This window comes from Calidris pugnax, unplaced genomic scaffold, assembly GCF_001431845.1.
Source record: "Calidris pugnax isolate Ruff unplaced genomic scaffold, ASM143184v1 scaffold27, whole genome shotgun sequence".
Lineage (NCBI taxonomy): Eukaryota > Metazoa > Chordata > Aves > Charadriiformes > Scolopacidae > Calidris > Calidris pugnax.
The window spans coordinates 7,689,811-7,709,067 of NW_015090893.1; the positions used below are offsets into that span (position 1 = coordinate 7,689,811).

Genomic DNA, 19,257 nt, shown 5'->3' on the forward strand with positions numbered 1-19,257 from the left:
AGATGCTGAACATGTCATGATGCAGGTATAAAGGGAGTTTTGTGGGTTTTTAGCGAAGGAAGCACACAGCACATGAAGAGTGAAACCATGGCACTACTGAAGTTAATGGGAATACTCATAGCATATAATACAAAACAGCTCCTTGTACAGCATCTATTGTATCTCACAGAGCCTCACTGAGACATAACTAAAATACCAAATCAAAAAGACTTCCAAATACTACCTCAGGACTAGACTGGTAGGACAAAATTTCAGTCTATGGTACTTGAATGTATAATGAAAAATCCATTAGTGACTCACTTTTTCTAAGGATAGAAGGCAGCATACCTTATGAGTCAGCTTTCTGCTGAGAAAAAAAGTCCTACCTTCAATGGACGAGGAGATACACCATTGAAAAGAGCGTAATTATCAGCCATTACCTTGTGGGACAGAGTGGAGAACAGGCGATGAAAAGAGCAAAAATATATGAAAGACTTAGCTCATGGAGAACCTCAGCATCATAAGACTGACCTTTAAACTCAGTAAGAAATGAGAGTTGAATCAATTCATCACCTGTCTGGGAAGTTTGCTGCAGACTTTTCATTAATTCTGTAGCTGCAATACTAACAAGAGTAGGGTTAGTACTGGTTGCCACAGATTGATGTCCAAAATAATCAGAAAAGAAAAAAAAAAACCAAGACAAAGATAAGTATACTAAATGTACTGAGCATTATCAAATTAGGATGACTGTAATGGATGAGAAAAATTTTGTGTTGTGTTTCAGTCAGATAATACCTACAGATAAAAGAACAGAATCATATGTAAGAAGAAACATGCTGAATACTTAGAAAAAGTGATATGAGCTCTGAAACAATTTTAGGGAAGTAACTTGCATCTGTCTGAATAGAATTAAAAGACTAAATAAAGGGAAACACTTTTCTGTGAGCTCTGGGCTAACAAGGTAGACTTTTTTTTTAACTCTCATTTCAGCTCCAAAGTCATTACTCAAGCAAAACTCCCACTGGAGTCAATTAAATCTTCCTTCTGATTTTAAACAACATAACTAATGCAAGACAAATCCCTCCTAGTTTCTTGACTTTTTCATACCTTTTGGCTCTCTGCAGTCATCTGCAGTAGTTGGACTATGCTGTATCTGCCAGCACTATACATACGCATGAGTCATGGCACCCTAGAAATAAGACAGCTAAGGAGGTCAACATTTCGGAGGTTGGCATTCTTCTCTCTCATATTAGTTTTACACTAGATTAATTCCATTGTCTTCAGTAAACTTCAGCGTGATTTTTGTGGGGGTGAGTCAGAGAATTTGGCCCTCCACCTGGAATAATATTATCTGTGTCTTTGGATAGACACAATTCAGCTGCACTGATTTTTCACGCTTCCACTCCTCCTCGTTGCTCTTCCCTGGGAAACGCTGCCTACACGAGGCCATAGGGAGAGGGCATCCTGTACCATGCCACTGAGCAGCAAGACTTTTTCACGTGCTTTGGATAAGCTAAATGAGTTTATTAGATGTGTCACAGATGACCCATAAATGTTACTAAAACTGATTGATTCCCAGGGAGAGAATGTTTCACCCAAATTCACTACTTCCCCCTTATCTGTCTCCCCCTCAGAATTTACAGTCAGTGGCTCAATCACTTTTGCAACTGACAGCAAAAGGCAATGGCAAACTTTCTCAGCATCGCTTCTGGGAAAGATTCCTCAGTTCCAGGGGTTTCACATTCAGCTTCACTACCAGTTTTGACCTCTTGCCCTCTCTGGGGGAACCACACCTACCTTACCCCATTTCCCTGCCCTGCCTCAGAGAGAGAGGGGACATGGGAACGCAACGTCACTGACGTGAACTTTACGTGGCCTCGTTGGTACAACAGGACGTAACAGAAGAGGTTCCTCATTTACATAAAGCTCCAGTCATGAGTCATCTCTGTCTTCTACAGCTCCAACTTGTCACTCTGACGAGTCTCCGGACGGCAAGTACTGTACCGTTCGTCAGTCATATGCTCTCAAACCTCGGGCTGGCTGTTTCAGCGCCTGCAGTGGGGAAATAGAAAAATGTAAAATGGGCACCTAAAATTTCCCTGCAGTGTGGGAAAGTCACGCGTCTAACTTCTCGTACAGCGGAAAGGATCTACTCATTAATTGTTAACCCACATTATCACAAGCCAAGATCTCAACTTTAAGCCTTTGCTAACTATAGTTGAATGTCCGTCAGCTGCCCATCTCCGTCCTCCTGGAGAAAAGTCTAATACTAATTAGTATTATGACTTACATAATTTCCCATGCAGAAAACTAAGGCCAGAGGGCTCCCTACTCAGAACTGTTTAGAAAATTGGCTGCAGAGCTGGGAAGAGAGCTGAGGGATGTTGTCCGGTATGATAAACCAGTGGTTACCCAATCAAGAACATCTTTCTCCATGTCAGCACAAAAGGCCAACACATCTACAAGACCAGGCAAATGTCTGCTTTAACTCCTCTGAAGATGAGAATGGATTTCAATTTTTTTAAGCTTTTAAGTTTTAGGCTTAAGGAGTTAATCTCTCTGGATACCCTATGTTCCCCATGGAATGAAGTTCTTGCTCTGAATTGCCTCTGGTGGAAACCTTTCCCTGCACATAGGCTTGAGAAGGAATCTAGGAAAATTAGTTTCATTAGGCTGATGTTAGCCTTTGCGAATGACCTTGTAATGAAGTTTTCATCTTCCTGACACTGTTCACACTACTGTTGCTAGCAAAAAACATCCACTGACACGGAAAAAGGCAGAGGGAAATTCCATTGAAATAAGTGGAATTGGAAACTTCTTTTTTTGCATAGGGTTGTTCCCATGATGATTTCAGGGAAGAGACTGCGTGAGTAAGATGAGGAAGGGGGCAGGGAAACACCAAGTACTTTGAGCATACACCCTCAAAGATTGGATAAAATTTGAAAACAGTGACCATAGAATGGAAACATTTGGGAGAGAGAATGGAAGAAAGTGAAACACAAATGATGAGAGACTCATGCTTCAGTGCTGGAAAAATCATGATGAACAGGACAGTCATCTTTGTTTGTGTGTTTGTTATACCCATTTTATGAAGCCAAGAAAAAGGGAAGGGGCTAAATGTCGTACCATTGAACTCAACCTAATACACCAAGGTGTACTACCTTGGGCTCAATACTGTGATAACCAAAACCGGTATATAGATTTCGGAGTCAGCACAGGCCAAAGAATTGCCCTGGACATTATCATTTTGGTAACCAATATTGCAGAATGATAAAATACGAGTTTCAGAAGAACAGAATATGGATGTTTTCTAGGCCTTTTTACTGACAGAATCTCATCAAATGCCTATAGATTGCACCTCAGGAGATCACAATCTTCCCGTGTCTGACATATTCCCTTTAGTAGCCTCTGACACCAGAGATGAAAGGGTACAGACATCTTACTTTACACCATAGGATACAGCTGAGCCAAACTACATTAACATATGGCAGCTAAGATTAATGTTTGGAAGTAGCCCAGTCTCTGAGTCAGACTGATCCTTTCTGTTCATAAACTTTAAAGTGCCAGGAAAAAAGCAAAAAAGTCCAATTAAAAAAAACCCTGGCTAACTCCACTGCAGGCTTATCATCACGGCATGAGAAAAGCAGTATTTTGCTCTTTCTTCTGTGAGAAGGTTGAGCAAGAAACCATGAAGTGGACTCTTTGGAGGCAGGTTGAAAGGGGTCTTCCTTGGTAAGGGTGAATGAAGTCTGGAGACTGCTAGGCCTGGCTTCCTCTAAAGGCAGAGGGAATTTTCTGTAAGTGGTCATCTGTTGCTTTGTTCAAGCCACTTTGGTTTAGTGATTTGTGATTATGCACATCATCATTTGAAAAGGACCTTTCACTTGAGCTTTGTTTCCGATGAATCAGCTCCCCAGACACATCTCCTCTTAGCTTCTGCCACAGGCTGGGACCTATCCTCACCTCTAAGTTCCTGCACAAGTCAGCCTATGTATCTGCTCTCATTGCTTCCCAATTCCCTTCTGCTGGACATTCACTTCTCAAGCAGTCTCTCTCTTCATTCTTTTGTATCTTTCCACGCTTCTTTGCATGCTCTGTGTATTTACAGCACTCTCTCTCCATCTCCGTCTCATATATGCTACAGTCAACACTTTGAGATAATCACCAGTTTGGAGTCTCTGTTTGGCCAAATGGCAGATCACTGAAATCAGCAACAAGGACAGATGCTAGACTGGATCGCAGTTCATCTGAAGTTGACCCCACTCCAAATCAGAGTGCAGATACTGAAAAATCATACCCTAACAGTGACAGTTAAGAAATGCTGAGTCCACTGGCTCCAGGTGAAACCAACACAAGGCCAGAGACAACAACCTCTGGATTCACTCCTTAGAGGGTTAATAAAACCTCTTTATAAAAGATTTTCTTTAGCCACACCCTGACAACAGATTCTTTAGCACTGAGAAAACCTCCTCAATCCACTGACCATCGTAGGACTGCCAAGCAACCAAGTGAGAATGATGAAAACACAAGTGTCATTTGCAGAAGAGGCAGCCTGCTAGCAAATCACAAAAGAAGCAATTAAAAATCCATATCCTTACTATGAAAAAGATGAAAAAAGACTATGTATCTCTCATCTGAAATGTCCCACTGGGCTTACTAAGCTCCCTGAACACTACACAATATCCAGAGGAAACCACTGAGAAAGCTGATAAGGCAGCACAGACGAGCATGCCAAAAGTAAGTCAGTGAAGTGCTATTCAAGATCTCACGCATACAGCCAGTTCCTGTGGGTCAAATGATGGGCGAGAACCTGCTAAGCTGCAGTATCATGACTGGCTGCCTACAAAGTGCTGCAGTAGGATTTGGCAAGTCTTCCAGCTTCCAGGGCCTTCTTTGAAAAATTCCTCCTTGACAAGGTTTTGGTTTGGCTAACTTGTTTATGGCCTGAGGGCCTTTGTGATGACCCAGTGCTATTGAATCCTCACATATGCATTCTGTTGAAAAATCACAGAATCATAGAATTGTCTAGGTTGGAAGGGACCTTCCACATCATCAAGTCCAACTGTCAATGTAACAGTGACAAAACACATCACTACACCGTATCGCTAAGCACTACGTCTACCCATCTTTTACATACCTCCAGGGATGACAATTCCACCACTTCCTTGGGCAGCCTGTTCCTATGCTTGATAACCCTTTCAGTATATAAATTTTTCCTAATATCTAATGCTGGTTTCCATACTGCTGGCCACAGCACTCCCTTCTGCTAGACAGAGATTGGAGCACTGCTTGACCTTCCATTTGGATGCCCGAGCTGGCTTCCACAGCTCATACCTAGGAAGAAGCCACCCACTCTGAGAAGGTCATTCTTGATGCAGCACACCAGGCATCCCCAGCCTGTGCTGAGCTTTCACACTGGCTCTTCACTGAGATCACGCTAGTGCAAGGTCTCTGGGAGAGATCCAAAATAGCACTCAGGCACCAAAGTGCAACTTCTGCAGACTGCTGGCGCCTGTGCTCATGAGAGCAACCCAGGAAAGCTCTGCCTCCCCTCCTCAGCTACGTCAGATGCTGTTAAGTGCCTACAGTTTCTAGGGAAAGCTTCTTTAGGCGCCAAAAGGTCTGGCGCCTTTTTGTGCCCAGCAGCCCCACTGCTCGGGGTGGGCTGAATTCTGTCAGCTGCTTCTTGCCTAAGTCCATCCAGAAATCAGGTGGGGGGGGAGTTGCCAGTAAAGTCTTAAGTACCCGATTTTCTCGGCACACTGGGACTAAGACTCAAAGTACACAGCAGCAGGGAACTCTCGGGAGAGCTTATGTGCTCAGAGGTGTTTAACATCAGTAGGTCATGGACCCCGTTCACCACTACCCCAAACCCAGTATCACCACTGTTTCCCAGTGAAGAGCCCTAACCAGGCACCCTACTCTGACACAAGAAGTTTTGTGCTCCTGGTTACACCAAGGCTCAGCTTTCAGAAGCTGGGCAGAGCACACTTTCCTCCCTTCCCCTGAACGCCCTACAGTTTCTCACAGCACTCCCTGTTCAAAGGTCCAGAACAAGCTTCCAGGGCAGTGCTCTTCAGCGCTTGGTGAGTATTTAAAGTAGAGGGGGTGGCTCATCTCCCAGGCATTTTTTCACTGAGAAGACTCATTCAGGTGTCCATGCCAAATATGTTACTTAAACCCATAAGCAAACACTTTTTGGTACTGTATCAGAGTTTCACAGTGAGATATTCAGATGTTCTCTTCTCTTAGTATTTCCTACTGGGTGACGTAGGCATCTCGCCACTTGGTGCACTAGCTAAGGACACTTCAAGTCCTTAGGTTCCTAACTATTCCTCTCCAGTGTACAGGGAATTTAGGCATTTAACTCACTACAGAGCATTCCCCCTTTGAGAACCAAGTGCTAATCCTCAACTTTTCTTTGCTGCTAATCCCAAATCTCTCTTTTAATGTTCAAAGTCCTCTTTTACAGGACTTCACTCTAGTTAACTGTTAATTTGCTTGGTTAATATTTGGCCATGACCTTTCATGTATTTGTGTCCTGAACTAAACACTAACCGATATAGGGATGCTATATGTGAAAACATGAGTCAAGCCTGTGACAGGAGTGGAAAATTCTTTATGGAGTTTATTTCTACAGTGAAAAAAGAAACTAAATACAACAACGTTCTGCTCACTGTGACTTTTCTGTAGTAAATTTCTGGCACCCAAACGAAAAGCAAACAAGCAAACAAAGAGAAACCATATTAAAAACTGGGTAAATTTTCTAGGGACTTTAAGAGCAGTAGATTCCCCATAGCATTGCCCAAAGATGTGCCTGCCCACTGTCACAGGACAAGGAAGAGGCCATGTGGCTGCACAGACCCCCTTCTCCTTACTCAAACATACACATGGCAGCTGTACCCAGCCCTGTCATCTATCTAATCATCAGATTATTTCTTTTGCATATTGAGCAGGAAGAAGAGAGGTGGTTGTTACGTTTTCTTAAGGTAAAAGCTCAGATACCCAATAAAGAAGGACCTTAGGTACTAAGTTGAGTAGATACTAATTAATTCTAAGGTCCATTTAAAGTCCAGTCTCGCAATAATAGATGGACAGAGTAACATATATGATAATGATAAACACATACTACACTGCAACAAGACTTAAAGCTTGCTCTTTTGTTCCCTGGCATTTGGAAAGTGCTGTCAACATGCAGCTTACGAAAATCCTAAGAGGAAGGGCTGAGCTTTCATTACTGATTATACTTAGCCCAGCACTTGTATTTGAATTCTTCACCTACATGCCCATCCTGTTCCTTCAGAAAGATTTCCTCCCATGCTGTTATTTATATTTTTTAAACGCTTTATAACATTCTCTCTTCATTCTCTAAAATGTTTTTTCCTTTTCCTGAACGGCAGTTGTTTAAAGCTTCATGCAGTCAGCAACACACCCAGCAGAATACAACACATAATCCAGTAAACACGCCCTGCCGAGCAATGCGCTCCCTCCAGCCCCCAGCCCACCCCGGCACCGGCGCCACCAGCACCTCCTGGGAATAAAAAGCACAAGGGTAAAACCTCGCGGTGCGTTCCCTGCCACACAACAAACTAAAAAGCTCCACTTCAGCCGGGAGCAAACACACCTCGGTCGCAGAAGGGGCATAAGTGAATAAGCACTGCTCCTTCCTTAACAGTCACTGCGCATTCCCAATTGATGAACGAAACCTAATTGACCTAAACGATGACTGTACGTACCCAGCTTTACCTTTAGCAAACAATGCGGCTCATGACCCAGTCACAGCACTTACAATACATTCCCACCGCAGGAGCCGTAGCACAAGCCAAAGGCTAACATAAAAGTCAGCCGTGTGTAAGGAATCACAAACTAAACAAAAGAGGAAATCATACATGAGTGGTACAAGATGTTACATTATCCAAACCCACAGCGAATGCGTATGGATGAGGTTACATTTTCTTGGGAAAAAGGAAATTTAGAGATTACAAACTAGAGGTAGTAACAATTAGCAAGGATTAATATAAACAATGTGAACTTAAAAGTAGAGAATAGCACATCATCTAGAAATTAGGAACATCTAGGAAACAACAAATTTATGGAGTAAAAATCCAGGAAGATGATTCAAGTAAAGCACTTTTTGGCCACTTTTTTTTTGTAGGAAGGAAGTACCAGTTTTGTTACTGTGAGGCATTAGGTAGGAATTCAGATAGAGTCACCCATGATCAGATTGATCTATATGAAAGTGAACTGGAATGAGGAAAATACTCTTTTTTTGCAAGAACAATTATGAACACAGAATTAGGAATGAAGGGATTTGTTTGCTAATTTTAGAGCTGAAGCTGATCTTATTCTATAGTCTTAGGTGAGTCAATTCATCCCTCTGCTTCAGTTTCTTCATTGATAAAAGAGTTCTCTAAATATTTACTTACTTATTTCAAGGTAGCAGTTGAGTTATCTCAATTAATGTTTCTAATGCAATTTGAAGAGAAGCAATAGATAGTTTTAGGGCTACTGTTGTCAGGAAAATATTCGTTTATTGCTCACATGAAAAAGGGAATTAACTTTTAAATCAGTTGTCAGTATCAGTTTACTAATTCCAGTTCTAATGGTGTGACAACCACCTCGAATAAACCCGTGCTTTTAGTTCCCATTCTAATACACAACATGATCTAAGCAGCCGCACCCAGCTGGACCGAGGACAAATTCCTGTTCTTATCTCAGGCTCACTAGAAGCCTTATGTAATTGTAATTAAACAATATTGTGACGAGGGTCTTATCTCAGGGCATTAACTTCTTCTTCCCTTGGCAAGGATGTAAGTGAGCTGGACCCAACCAGAAAGCTGTCCTGGCACAGCTCTGAGCTCATTACTTTCTTCAGAGTTTGACCTTTTAGTTGCAAACAAAATCTTCACAATGTGAGCTCTGATGTTCCTGAGCCTCGAGCCTGCAAAAGGAACGACTCTTCAAGGCCACCTCAAGATTTGTCTGCCGTACAAGTGAAGTGCTTTTGTAACCACTTCAGCACTCTCTTGGCTCCTGAGAGAGTTGATGCCTTTGCACAAGACAGTTAATAACAGCTAATGATACCGGAGCCTTGCCAGGAGCCTCGGCGAGCACTTGGTTGTGTAACTCTAACTTGATAGGCACTGTTTTGTTTTGTTTTTTCCACTACAGATAGTACCCGCTGGCTATGCCTGTGTAATCGGTTTGACCTCATGAGAGAGATGAGAATCGTCTCATTAATTTCAGTGGGTTGTTCAGTTTTGGAGCACAATGCGAAGTGCAGCAGGATTCCGTGGCTGATCAGTTAGCAATCTGCTGAATATGCTTGCACAATGCGGTTGGATAATTTAGACGTCTGAGATCAAAAAAAACCAATTAGGTATTTTTATCTATTCCCTGGGGGCTTCTGAGGGATTGTGCCATGTTATCTCATCCCCAGGATTCCTCCAGTTTGGTTTTGAATATTCCCAGGATGAATTATCCCTTGCTTTGATAGATTATGGCATTGATTAACAGCTTTAGCTCTTCGGTAGTTTTTCTCTGCTTGTTTCAATCTGAATTTCTTTCTTTATCCAGGTATGGACCTTGTTTCTGGGTGAAAGGAAAAATGTAACAGTGTGAATCTCTAAGTACAGAGATGATGCCAGCAGGAGAAAGAGGAAGAAAGCTGCAGAATCAATTAGAAATGCAGTATGTTGCACACAACATATTTAGTTTGCTGTCATTTCCCTCTTTCTCTTGCCCTGCTTTTAGACTTAAAAGGCAAGACCAGTTGTATTTTGTCCTGCCTTGTCATCTAATGCGGACTGTAGGTGAGTGACAGCACATCTCAATACAGCAGTGGTCACGCTTTACCTGCAGCAAGAAGTCCCTGACTGATGCTATTAGTGGGTGACATTATTAAGTGAAGGACCCGGGGTGGTGTGTGGATTAGCCATGTGCACTGCATTACACCCGGCGGGGACATGCTCAGACAAAAGCATCAGTACTTCAGGCAAAACGGCATGACCGGGGGACACGTCTCGCCTGAAGAATGGGGAGCTTTTCCTTATTTTAATCCCTCGACCTCCAGTAATGCTGCAGAAGGATCCTCAAGAGAAAGGGCCATGCTGGCATCAGGCATCCACCCTCTCTGGGGGAGAGGTGCGTGGGGGTGCAGGGGTGCTCCTCCTTCCTTTATGGGCACTTCCAGGTGCGAGACTTTCCCCCTCTCTGTCACTGTGGCTTGACTCTGACTCCAGAGAGAGAAAAGGCTGCGCTGCAGACACCAACGTGAGCTGTTATTATTGTGACGCTGAGAATGACAGAGATGCCCGACAAAACCCCAAACATGGCACCCACGCGAGCTGCCACCTCAGGCCTGCAGGCCCGGGCCTGTCCTGGGCTGGGGCAGCCCCTGGCAGCTGGGGAAGGCTGCTGGGGAGCCGGCAGACTCCCTCACCCTGTGCCAACGCGGGCAGCGAGCCTGGCCAACCATCCCCGAAGGGCTGGGCCTGCTCTGCCAGGCAGGATCACCCCCGGGAACCCCATGGCTGTGGGGCAGCAGGGGCTGCCAGGGCCCCAGAGGTGCCTAGAGGGCCCTCGGGACGCTGCGGGTACCGAGAGGGTCGGCTGAGGAGGCCACAGAAGGCCGAGGAGACCACCACGGGGTACCGGCAGAGCCCTCGGGGCTGCTGGGCATCGAGGGACCCCTCGATGAGGGGTCTGTGGGGTGCTGAGAGGCGCTGCCTCCCCCGCGGCCCCTGGGGAGCTACCGGGGCTGCGGGGTTGTGGCGCGGCGAGGCCCGCGGGGTGCCCCCTCCCCATGGTGCCCGCCGCCCCTCAGCCCCGCCGCCCCCCGGGGTCCGCCGCTCCCGCCGCTGCCCGTAACCCGGCGGCGGAAGCGGCGTCCGGCTCCAGCCGCCCAATGGGCTGGTGCTGCGCGGCGGCGGGGCCCGTCACTTCCTGGCCCTGCAGCCGGCGGCAGCGAGGCGAGAAGCCGGGGCCGGGGGCGGCGTGGCCCGCAGCCTGCCCGGGGCCCGCCACCAACATGCCCTTTGACTTCAGGAGGTGAGTGCGGCCGGGCGAGCCGCCCACCAACATCCCCCCTCCCCACCACCCACACCCCATCTTCGGCGGGGCCGCCGCCCCCGCCCCGACCCGCCGCCCCCGGCCGGGGACAGGCAGCGCGGGCGGGCGGTGGGCGCCTCCCGGCCGGGAACACCCGCTGATGTGAGGCCGCCCCACAACAGGGAGGCGAGGCCCGGGCCTGTGACCGGCTGCGGGCGAGGTGAAACCCGAGGGAGGAGGGAGGGAAGGAGGGAGGGATGGGAGAAGTAGGTCTGGGCAGGGAAGGGACGTGGGAAACTGGGAGGCTCAGCCCAGCGAGTAGGGCTGTTATTGTATAAGGCTGTTGTGCAAAGCACAGGGGAGGTGTGTGGAGTTTCGGGCTCCCCCGGAGGGGTGGAGCGGCGGGGGCGAGGGCTGCGGGTGTCGGGGTGAGGGTGCTGGGCCCCATCTCCTCCTGACAGGTCCCCAGGTTCCTGCAGCAGCGTGAGGAGGTCGCTCCTTACGGAGGGGCTACCTGTGAGAAAAGCAGCACACCATGGCTCTCAGGTGGCCAGGAGACCACGTTGGCTCCTCCGCCTTTGGTTTTGGCATTTTTGAGCAGGTGTGAGTTGCAGGATTTGGCCTCCATCCTGCCGGTCAGAGCAGTCAGTTTCAGGTACCAAAGCAGAAGCGAAAAAGAACGCTTTGACTCAAAGGGAGCTAAAATAGTAACTGTGGATTCATTTTCCTTTTGAGCCATTCCTGAACCAAAGATTTGTAACTTTCCAAATTCATAGATGCCATGGGGAAGACTCATGGATGAGTTTTCTCATGTAGCTTTTACTCAAGCATTAACATTACAGTAAAAATACATAGTTTTGAGGAATTGAGAGATACAGGTTTTGCTTGGTGCTTCTCATGTGGGACCATCATGAACCATACATTTGCACCCCTTTGAGATGACGGGGAAATGGTGGTATGGCAGTTTTTTAGTTCTCCCAAAAAAATGTTGTGTTATTGTATTTTTGCTGTAATTCTAAATCAGGCCTCTCATTTACACAGGCTGACAGGTTCTTGTATGTGATCCATGGGGCACTCTTGAACATGGAGGCAGTTGCTTCTGAATGAAAACTTGCTGAAGCTGGAAACAGCATCTGCTGGATCATGTGGGATCCGGGGCCCAGAGCCCCATTTCTGCTTTTGTGTAAAATTTGTAGAAAAATTTTTCTCAGCTTTGGAGCCGCTCTGCCAGCCGCAAATCCCGTTGCTGTCTATTTTCAGACTTGTACAATACATGAACAATAGGGGATCCTGAGTTGTGTCTGTCACTTTGTAGTAGCAGATAAAGAAAATGTTACTTCAGATGTCTTTGAAAATTGAATTTTTGTTGGGTCTCAGAATATGCATGTGGAAACACTGACTCACCAAGAGTAATCATTTTAAGAGACAGCACTAGGGATTCACTTTGGAATGGAACAAAGACATTAAGTAAAGGCTGAGTTGAAGAGTTGGTGTTAATGAGTTACAAAAACATAGAGGCATCAGTTCAGATCTGCATTTTAAAGATTCACAATTGCAAATAACTCCTTTGTCATTCAGATTGAAGGATTAGAAATAGACACTTCAAAGCACCTTCTCAAATAATGTAAGATGAAATTCAGCTCTTCTGCAAAGATAAATTTTTAAAAGGCTGCCCTTGATAACAGGAATTTTGTATTTAAAGGTACAGAGAAATTAATTGTTACACACAACAAACCACTTTCCTATTTTAGAAGCATGAGCGGAATTCAGGAAAAAAATTTTTGCAAAGGTTAGAGACTGTCTTTTAGCTGTTGTGGTTTTTGTCCATTGTGCAGTCAGTGGAACAAAATCTGCTGAGGTTGGAAAATTTTACTCTTGTAGGTAAAGTATGATGCATACATTAAAAAAAACGTACAGTTACATCCTGTCAACTACAGAACATACAGTACAATACTCTTAGAGATAAGGTTACCACATGTAGTCAGTTTCTGAATGAAGAGGTGATGTTTTTCATGATGTAAAATGCAAGGTTTTTCTTTCAGAAATTTCAACTGGATGTTCTCTTTGGCAGGGACAGTTGGGCTCCCAGTCTTTAGCACACACTTTAAAGTGGGTGTTATGCCTGTGTATGATTAGAGGGTTGGATTGTTAAGAAACTTTTAAAATTGCCCCTACATATCTTCTAGAGTACAAAATTCAGATGTTCCAAGTGGAAAGGCATTGTGTTCTTCTGGAGGCCACAGATTTCACAGGTGTTTGTTGCTAATGCATCTGAAGAAATACTGTCCTTAACAGCTCTGCTAGAGTATTTGGGAGGGCAAGTTCTTTTTTGTTGTTGTATCTTCCATTCACTTAGAGATTTTATTTTTTGTTATTTTAGAGTGGCAGGACATTGACAGCTAATACCAGTTGTAGAGAGGGGCATAGTGGGTCAGCGAGAAGTTTGGGACTTGAGCTCTGTTTCCACACAAAATAGCTCCAGGAAGAATAGGTTGCCACAGTCTCATCTGGAGAAGATAGAGATACAAATGACAGCAGAGCATGACCAAAAAAGCCCCTATTCTTTACCAACTGAAAGTCAAAGAAAGCGTTTCTGTCCCTGTGACTAAATCTCTTTCCTATCTCCTAGACTTACGGGTTCATGTTTGGCCAGACTGAAAAACCTAAAGTTCTTCATGTTTCTTGGAAGTTGTCTCTATGGGTCCAAGGCATATTGGTTGGTACCAGATAAGGAAGTAGTTTGTTTTCTTACTTGTACTATTTTGCACTGTACTTTTTTTTTCTGTAGGACTCTATTTACTTGGCTTATCAGTGGTTGCCTTTACTTAATATAAAATGCATTTAATTTATAAATAAAATAATATTTTCACAGTAAAGTAATTTCAAGTGAATAATGATTATTCTGTCCTACGTATTTTTAGGGCTTTAATAATACTTAGTACTTACCTAATGCTTTTCATTTTTCAAAGCATTTCATTCGCACTAATCTCTACAGTCCTGCTGTGATGTTGGTAGAGAACCAAGTTTTCAGCTTCCAGATTGGAGCCTTCAGTACAGGTCTGTTTAATGCATGTCACGAGACACCAGCCCTCCTACAGAACTGCTAAATCAGTTTGTCTTTTCCGGAAGGCCTGGTTCTTTCTTATTTTTTAAAACCTATTTGGCTGCAAGAGAGAGCCAGATTGTTCCTTGTTGCCTCTCCCCGCTGGTTTGTTAGAATTTGTGTCAGCAAAGCAGCTTCCTACCTATTTTGCTGGGGATTTTGACTTATGTCACTGGAGCTGAAAGGGTATTTCCCCCCTCGAGCCTTTAAGACCTGGTGTCACCTGCGTAGTTGCAGCATCAGTGGATGGTTAAAATCATAATTAGATTAAACTGTAAGCCTGGGTCATCTTGAATGGTGATTGTGGGCCAGAAGGTTGTGCGATGCGGTTAGCGGGAGGCTTAGCTTCAGCAGCAAATGGCAGCACTGGGTTTTAGATTGCTCTGGTGCTGAGAATTACAGGAGTAAAAATGAAGTAACTCCTGCGCGGTGGATGTGGACATGGTAGAGAGAAACGTTGCTGCAAGGTCTCTTGAGTCTGTTGGCTTTTCTTGGCACCTGCCTATTTGCATGAAGGAGTTGCTGATGGCTTGGTAGCAGATACTGAAACTTCTGAACTATTTTGGTAGTGTTAACTAATTAGACTGAGAAAACTGAAATAGGCTGTTTTTATTATTTTTATTCTAATTGTGGACAATTCTCAGTTGTGCCGTGGCCACCTTTTTGGGCATAGAGTGGCAAATATCCATGAGTCCTTATTTTTGGATTTAACTGAAAAATTCAGAATTTATTTCCCATGATTAATCATTGTGATGTTTTAATTAGGTCTTTTTTGTTGTTGTTTTGTTGGGTTTGTTTTTTTGTTGGGTTTGTTTTTTTGTTGGCTATTTTACAGCTTGATATCCTGGGTGAAGTAACTGTGTTATACCTGGATTTTGGAGGTCATGGGAAAGGACCCAGGCTTAGAAGGGATTTAGATTTAAATGCTGATTTACAGTGGAAGTTCTTTGCGGCAAAGACTCTTACTCCATCTGCACAGTACAGTGGACCCCCCCAGTCAGCTGTTCTTTGGCATATCTGTGGTAAATCATAGCTTTTAGATCTGATTCAGATATAAACAACATTTTTGTTGTTTCAAGACACAGGTCTCTGTTTCGGTTCCTGTATTATTTTTTTTAGTCAAATTGTCCAGTCTTAATCAAAGCCGACACACTTCAAACCTTATTGCTTTTAGGAGAGGCAGTATGTGTGGGTTTAATTTAGACCTAAGAGTTGTGATGGCTAATAGGAAAACTGATGCTCAAGATGTCTGATCTGGCACAGGTGTGAAACCAGTGATAAGAGGCTGCTTCAGCAACGTCGGGGAGGTCTGTTTGCCCACCTTCGATTTCTGACCAGATTAGTGAGGGCACACCAGTAGATTGGAAGCGATTTGGAGTCTAAGGAGAAAAATCTTTTCCGAATTAAGCAACCTCTTGGTCAGCAATTTCTCATTCACTTGTAAGCCTAAGGAAAATAGCTTTATCTTAGTCTTCAGGCTTAGGAAAAGAAGGAACAAAGCTGTCTTTCATAATCCTACCATTTTTCTTCCCACAGGTTTGTGAGGGTCACAACTTGAAAATCTTCCTGTAACCCCTCAAATCTCACTTAAACTTGTATGGGATTTGTTCAGCCTGTGTTTGAATATTTGCCAATTGCTAAGCAGAAATGGTGACTACATGATGTTTTGGCACTGCCTAATAAATATCAAATGTTAGTGGAAATGTACATGTTTGCTCAGGAGTTTTAATTTGGAGTCGCAGCCAGCTCTGCATTTCTCATTGGATCATGGTGCTCTGTGCTCCGTCCACCTGCTTGCTCTCTCCCAGCACCATGTTTAACTAGCTGTTTAATTAGCTGCATTAACACACACTAGTTCATTTGACAGAATTACTCACTCAACTTACTTTAAGAAATGAGCTCATGGTGCCTCTCCTAAGGAAGGTACACAGTGGTGATAGCAGCAGGTAGGTGTGTTCTTGGCTGAAACAGTGTGGGGAGGACAAAAGAGAAGAACAGCTAAGGCTGGCTGGTATGGCTTCTGAGTAGATGAGTGGTGCCTAATGGTGTGTGTGTAGCAATGGTGTATCAGAAGGGTTTGTGTGTGCCCTGTACTAAGCTACACATGGTCACACTAACTTCCACAGCCATAGACGCTGCCATTTGTCCAATGATTGTGCTCAAAATCTTAAATCCTGTTTGTGATTGAGCTGGTAGCCATCACTTCCTAAATTAATGTCTCCATTGACAAGCGGCTGAATATGAGCCGGCTGTGGGCCCAGGTGGCCAAGAAAGCCAACGGCATTCTGGCTTGTATTAGAAACAGTGTGACCAGCAGAAGTAGGGAGGTGATTATGCCCCTGTACTCGGCACTGGTGAGGCCACACCTCGAGTATTGTGTCCAGTTCTGGGCACCTCAATACAAGAGAGCTCTCGAGGTGCTGGAGCGAGTACAGAGGAGGGCAACGAAACTAGTGAAGGGCCTGGAAAACAAATCATATGAAGAGCGGCTGAAGGAGCTGGGGCTGTTTAGTGTGAGGAAGAGGAGGCTGAGGGGAGACCTCATCCCTCACTACAACTACATGAAAGAACACTGTAGAGAGGTTGGTGCTGGTCTCTTCTCACAGGTAATTAACAATAGAACGAGAGGGAACGGCTTCAAGCTCCCACAGTGTAGGTTTAGATTGAACATTAGGAAGGAATTTTTCACTGAAAGAGTGGTCAGGCATTGGAACAGGCTGCCCAGGGAGGTGGTTGAGTCACCGTCCCTGGATGTGTTTAAGGGACGTTTAGATGGGGTACTGAGGGATATGGTGTAGGGGAGGGCTATGTAGAGTAGGGTAGATGGTTGGACTCGATGATCCCAAGGGTCTCTTCCAACCTCAATGATTCTATGATTCTATGATTCATTTTTTTATAACTAGTGTCTGTAACATTGTTCTGTGTTGATTAGATAGTCACCTCTCTACACTTTGCAGGGTCCTGCACTTTCTCTGGCTGCTGAAGCGATAGCTGGCCGCTTCGGAGCGCCTGGTAACTCTGCAAGCGTATTTTCATCTTGAACTGCAGCCACGTCTGGCAAGCATGTTCCATTTCACATTGTGCAATGTCGCTGGTAAACAAGCCTTCCAAGTGGTATTGCTGCCACCTTACGTAATTACCAAAGTTGATTTCGGCGCCAGGCAGTACCATGACTAACTTTGTTTCGACAATAGCCCTTTGAGGGCACCTGAGAAATTATTCTGCGGGCACAGCAGTCAGATGGGCAAGAGAGTTGTACAGATAGAGTCTATTGATGTTTATGCCACAAATAACTGATTATACGTAGTGTACATGTAAATATTTCTTCCTAAGTCTCCCCAGTGCATTATTTCTCTAAAAATATAGTTGGAATAGAAAACTTTTCCTGAGTAAGTACAGAAGTATTAAGGTCTGACTTTGTAGGAAAGTTTTGTATTGTTCCTTCTGAACTTTAACTGTCCTCCTTTGTTCACTCGTTGATGACACAGATGCTTTCTTCATGCCATCATAGTTCATTGCTGTGAAAATGACTGATTCACACTGTAAACAGAGTTGAAGCAATACCACCAGCATGGAGTGGGAAGCTGTGGAGTTGTTGAGCTTGTAATTTGAAGTGTGCCTGTGTATTTTTTAAGCATGTAATTCAAATAGTGGGGGTGGTGAGAAAAGAATAGTCTTGCATTGAAAGAAGAAATAGTGGAATCATCTGGGGGTTTTTGTCTGCTATCCAAGCACAAGCACTGAAGTGTTGTCTAGGTATTCCTGTACTGAGCCAGTTGCCCCCAAAATGGAAAACTGGTCTGCCAAAAAATTATTAACTACAATTTTGCCACATTCCACAAAATCTTTCTGATGCTGAAATGTTGGAGCATTTTAGTAGTGATCTTGGTAGACACACGTGCACAAGTAGGGCCTGCAGTTGGACAGTGCAATTGGCTACATTTGAATTGTGTATGGTTGGATGTTGCCTTTTTTGTTTGGTTGGTTTTTAAGCATGTTTCCAAATGAGAGATATCTAGTTTAATCCTGAGAAGCCAGAAAGATTGGCATTTAGTGGAAAAGCCTTCAAAATTCTATGTTAATATGGATGCGCATGTATTACGGCTAACAGGATTTCAGGCAGTCATGGTGGCTTAGTATTTATTTCACAGTCATATCCTAAGGCAGATCACTTGCCTTCCTAATTGCTGTCCATTTCTGTAGACCACTGTGTACTGTGAATAAAATGAGGTTGGAGAACCAGCTAAAACACCAGGACAGCCAGTAATGTAAATATGACTTTGTGTTTTCTGATCAAGATGAAGTCTCGGAGCCTCACTCAGATTCCACATCACTCTAAATCAAATGTCACCCTAGTGAACTGCAATCTGAATCTGGCTGCTTCATTATAACAGGTTATATCTGGACTAACAAACACTGGGAAACCTGGTTCCCAACTGCAAGTTGCAGCTCTGTCTTGGGTTTGTATCATTCCTGGTTTTGTAGTGGTGTAGCATCAATATGGATGTTTCTTGGAAATTGAGTCAAACCCAGTAACTTCACTTGGAAGCCAGGTGATACATTTGGATTGTACTTGCTTGCGGGTAGTACAGTTATATACAACTAAAAAACAGGACTGAATTGTAGGAGCACATACAGAAATTCTCATCTTCTCAGACTGGAATATAAATAGGAGAACCTGAGCTGGTCAATTCAAGTTTATTGATATAATGAGGTTAGATGCTGAAAAAGTACAATATATTTGAATCCCTGCCAGATGCTCTGGGAATGGGTATGGTTTTTTGCCCCTAGATCTTGTGTACTACTAATGGCTTTTGCCTTATAAAAATTGCTTTGGAGGAGAAGGAAGACTTTGTGTTGTGTGTGCGTACAGCAGTGAACGCCATTGTCTACTCATTCAAGTCAGGATTCTGCTATTCTTAACTCTTTTAAGCTTCAGGCAAGTAGCAATCCCGTTCTGAGCCTCAGGTACTGATTTTTCTTACAGGGCCCTTACTTCATTCACTCACTTCACAAAGCAGTAGCTGAACAGTTTATCCTCAGAATGGTTTTCTTGGCCTGGTCCAGCATGAGATGGTGAGTGTAGCAGGAGTTTCCATTATTGATAGGGAGAAATCTCTGTCATG

General features: G+C 44.2%; 1 protein-coding gene across 1 annotated transcript in view; it reads left to right on the plus strand.

The window, feature by feature from the left end:
* The first annotated feature begins 10,914 nt into the window (after positions 1–10,914).
* The window catches only part of ERGIC1 (endoplasmic reticulum-golgi intermediate compartment 1), a 61,113-nt gene continuing 52,770 nt past the window's right edge, over positions 10,915–19,257 (plus strand). Inside the window, exon 1 of the mRNA XM_014948128.1 lies at positions 10,915–11,028. Coding sequence (XP_014803614.1) covers positions 11,009–11,028 — 20 coding nt within the window. The 5' untranslated portion in view covers positions 10,915–11,008. The remainder of the gene's footprint in view (positions 11,029–19,257) is intronic.